General features: G+C 53.9%; 1 protein-coding gene across 1 annotated transcript; it reads right to left on the bottom strand.

Annotated features, from left to right (window-relative positions):
• Positions 1-559: 559 nt before the first annotated feature.
• Positions 560-2,698, bottom strand: LOC124694384 (expansin-B7-like). Its single transcript, XM_047227375.1, has 3 exons — positions 2,157-2,698; positions 1,754-1,944; positions 560-1,123 (listed from the first exon to the last, which is right to left on the bottom strand). The coding sequence occupies exons 1-3, from the start codon at positions 2,673-2,675 to the stop codon at positions 760-762; spliced, it is 1,074 nt and encodes a 357-aa protein (XP_047083331.1). The 5' UTR covers positions 2,676-2,698; the 3' UTR covers positions 560-759.
• Positions 2,699-2,933: the final 235 nt, after the last annotated feature.

Here is a 2,933-nt window from a genome sequence, read left to right on the forward strand (position 1 = left end):
ACTTCTTCCACGAATAAGTGTACTTTAAACTTTTGTATTAAATATATAAAAAGTTAGATTTTAACTAATTTTATAGAAATATACAGCTGCATTTATGAGATTATGTTTGTATCACTTGATTCATCTTCAAATGCGGTTTCATAATGTGCCAATTTTGTGTTGCTAGTGTTTGTTTAAAGCTGGTCATTTTATAAAAAAGTATATTAACTACGACAAAAACTAAAACTATCAGTTTTCGTGAATGGAAAGAGTAAGGTAGAGACAAGACAAAGACGAGTGGGCGGCCGAGCTAGGGTACGTGTACGTAGCGTACTCGTCGGCAGAGGTAGGGTACGCTTGTATAGACACAAACACGGTATATATATAAGCTCAAGATACCCGTCAAAGCTCGCAGAAAACTTATATTACAGGCATGACCAATACCCGTTTAGCGTAGATGTTCAGTGCTGTCAGGTTTCTTATCTGACGGGGGCCACTGGCACGTATTATTTTAGATATATAAGTTCGGGCTGTTCTCCTGCAGCCAAAAAAATCGCCGCGGAGGGGTTTCTTAGGCTCCTTTAGCGATAATGATACATAGATACAGATAGGAATACATGTATAACCACAAGATGCGAGTACACAACCGACAACGACACGCACCGGACGTCACAAGCGACGTCTCACAGAGCCAGTACACACACAATCTCACATGCATCATCCTCACCAACATTATAATCTGGATATATATATGGTCACCACAATCATCTAATTAATCAATCAGTCGAACTGGATGATGGAGCTATAGATTTCGTTGGGCGCCCAGTCGGCAGGGATGACCTGGTCGGCGACGAGAGTCTTCCCAGACTCGTTGGTGATGCGCAGCGAGAAGGGGCCCTGCAAGGGGCGCCGGGTGTCCATCCGCCATATGGATCCCCACGACTCCTTCATCGGCACCCACTCCCCCGTCGGTGCCATCCCGTCCTCGGTTCCGGCGGAGGGGTCCGGCCGTGACTCCATGATGTCCACCTGGTCCACATCGCCGTCGCCGTTCTCGTACTCCACTAGGATCGCGAGGTAGTATGGGTTCGACCCGTGCTGGACGTGGAACGTCACCGTGAGGCCAGGGTACTGGCACGGCACCCTGCACATTCATTCAGCAATGTACTATGTCAGTGAGTGTGCATGACGTACGTGTCGTGTCGGAAACACAGCTCGATCGCCATGGATAACAGGTAATCTCCTGTGTGTGGCAATGTGCTACGTTTCTCGATGTCACGAGCGGCGCCAGATACTACTAGCGACCAAGAACATCAAAAGCTACCGATATAAATGCCGACGCTGATGCCCGTTTGTTGCCTTGTGCTAATTGAGAAAAGAAAATGACACGTCGCATGGTACTAGAATCTTTTGGGGGGGCATGCATGCTGTGCCGTTTTAACCCGATCCTTGTCGTGGCCGTCGTTAAGAAAGTCGGTTGGCATGGCATGGCGCGATGACAAGGCAAAAACAATGGCAGTGATGGCGGTTGTATTTCCCCATCTAGCTTTTGTTCTGTATCTCCTGCATGCAGAAGCGGCCGGGCGTCGCAGGGTAAGCAACGGACGGTGGAGACGTAGCTAGCGATGGATCCAAGTCAGGCATGCGTATGGTCGGTAGTGCAAGTCTGGCGAATATGGGGATAGGATGACGGCGACGGGGAATACAGTTAGGTGTTGTGGGTTTGTTGTTTGATCCAAGCTAGGTCGTAGGTGTTGTGGATCTGTGGTACTACCTCTTGAACTGCATGTCGATGATGCCGGCGTGGCGGAGCTGGTCGTTCCGGCCCGGCACCGCCATGGCGCCGAAGGCGGTGCCGCTGAGGTCGAAGTGGTAGCGGGAGACCGGGTAGTAGTTCATGTCCGTGATGATCACCGTCTCCGGCACGCCGGAGCAGGCCGGGTGGTTCTGGGCCACGCACCGGATCTGCATTATATATTTTTTCCATTGTCAGAATGATCCAAGATCAGTTAGACGAATTATTACAGGCTGACGAGGAAACGACATGGATGTACAGCTCGATCTGCATGCATGCTGCTCGTGACTAGCAACGGACATGAATTACTGCTGCTAATTTGGAAAGTTGGAACGTAGTAGGAGAGTGCATGTATTGATGATTGATTAGTGGGAGCACGTACCTGGTAGCAGGAGCCGCAGCCCTTGCCGTCCTTGAAGAGCGGCTCGTTGCCGCAGGAGGTCATGGCGGAGAAAGGCGGCAGGCTGACATTCTTGAACCCGCACGCACCGCCGTCGTCGTCGGGCCCGGCACCGGTGGGCGCTCCGTACCATGTCGCCCTGGCGTCGAGCCAACCACCGGTGTCGGCATTGGTGCCATTGGCGCTAGAATTGGCTGCCGGGGACGGAGGAGTAGGGGCAACATAGGGCGGTGGATTGGTGACGACCGGAGCAGGAGGAGCCGGCGCGCATGGCGGTGGGGTGGTTGCCGGGGGAGAAAGAGGAGGGGGCTGGACGTAGGGCGGCGGTTCGGTGACCGGGGAAGGCGTGGGATGAGGAGCGTGCGGCGGCGCGTGGGCGTGCGGAGGAGAGTGGTGGCTCTTGCTGCTGTGCTTGGCGGAGCAGCCAGGGCCGTGGGCGGCGAGGATGCAGAGGAGCAGAGCAGCCGCGACGGCAACGGAGGAAGAAGAGGAGGATGCCATGGCTCGCTAGCTGGGTGGCTGAATTGAAGTCCCGATGATGTGCCGGAGGGCGGTGGGCAGTGGCCAATTTATAGTGCCGGCCGGGCCGGGCTGGTGTGGAATCGGAGCGCTCGTGATGCATGGCATGATTGGTGGCCGACGGGCGGAGAGCTAGGGTAGTGGACGACGACGGGCCGTGATTGTGAATGTGATTGCCGGCAGTGGCCAATTGGTTCACATGCGGATGGAACGACTCGGCTCACAATCCAGCCGGATGGT

Source organism: Lolium rigidum, chromosome 3, assembly GCF_022539505.1.
Source record: "Lolium rigidum isolate FL_2022 chromosome 3, APGP_CSIRO_Lrig_0.1, whole genome shotgun sequence".
In the NCBI taxonomy this organism is placed as follows: Eukaryota; Viridiplantae; Streptophyta; class Magnoliopsida; order Poales; family Poaceae; genus Lolium; species Lolium rigidum.

Bases quoted from the DNA above. Each gene is read 5' to 3' on its own strand.
- LOC124694384 (XM_047227375.1), bottom strand. From the start codon at position 2,675: ATGGCATCCTCCTCTTCTTCCTCCGTTGCCGTCGCGGCTGCTCTGCTC. The intron at 1,945-2,156 runs GTACGTGCTCCC...TATATAATGCAG, and splicing joins GCTGCGGCTCCTGCTACCAG to ATCCGGTGCGTGGCCCAGAA. The intron at 1,124-1,753 runs GTAGTACCACAG...ATGAATGTGCAG, and splicing joins ATCGACATGCAGTTCAAGAG to GGTGCCGTGCCAGTACCCTG.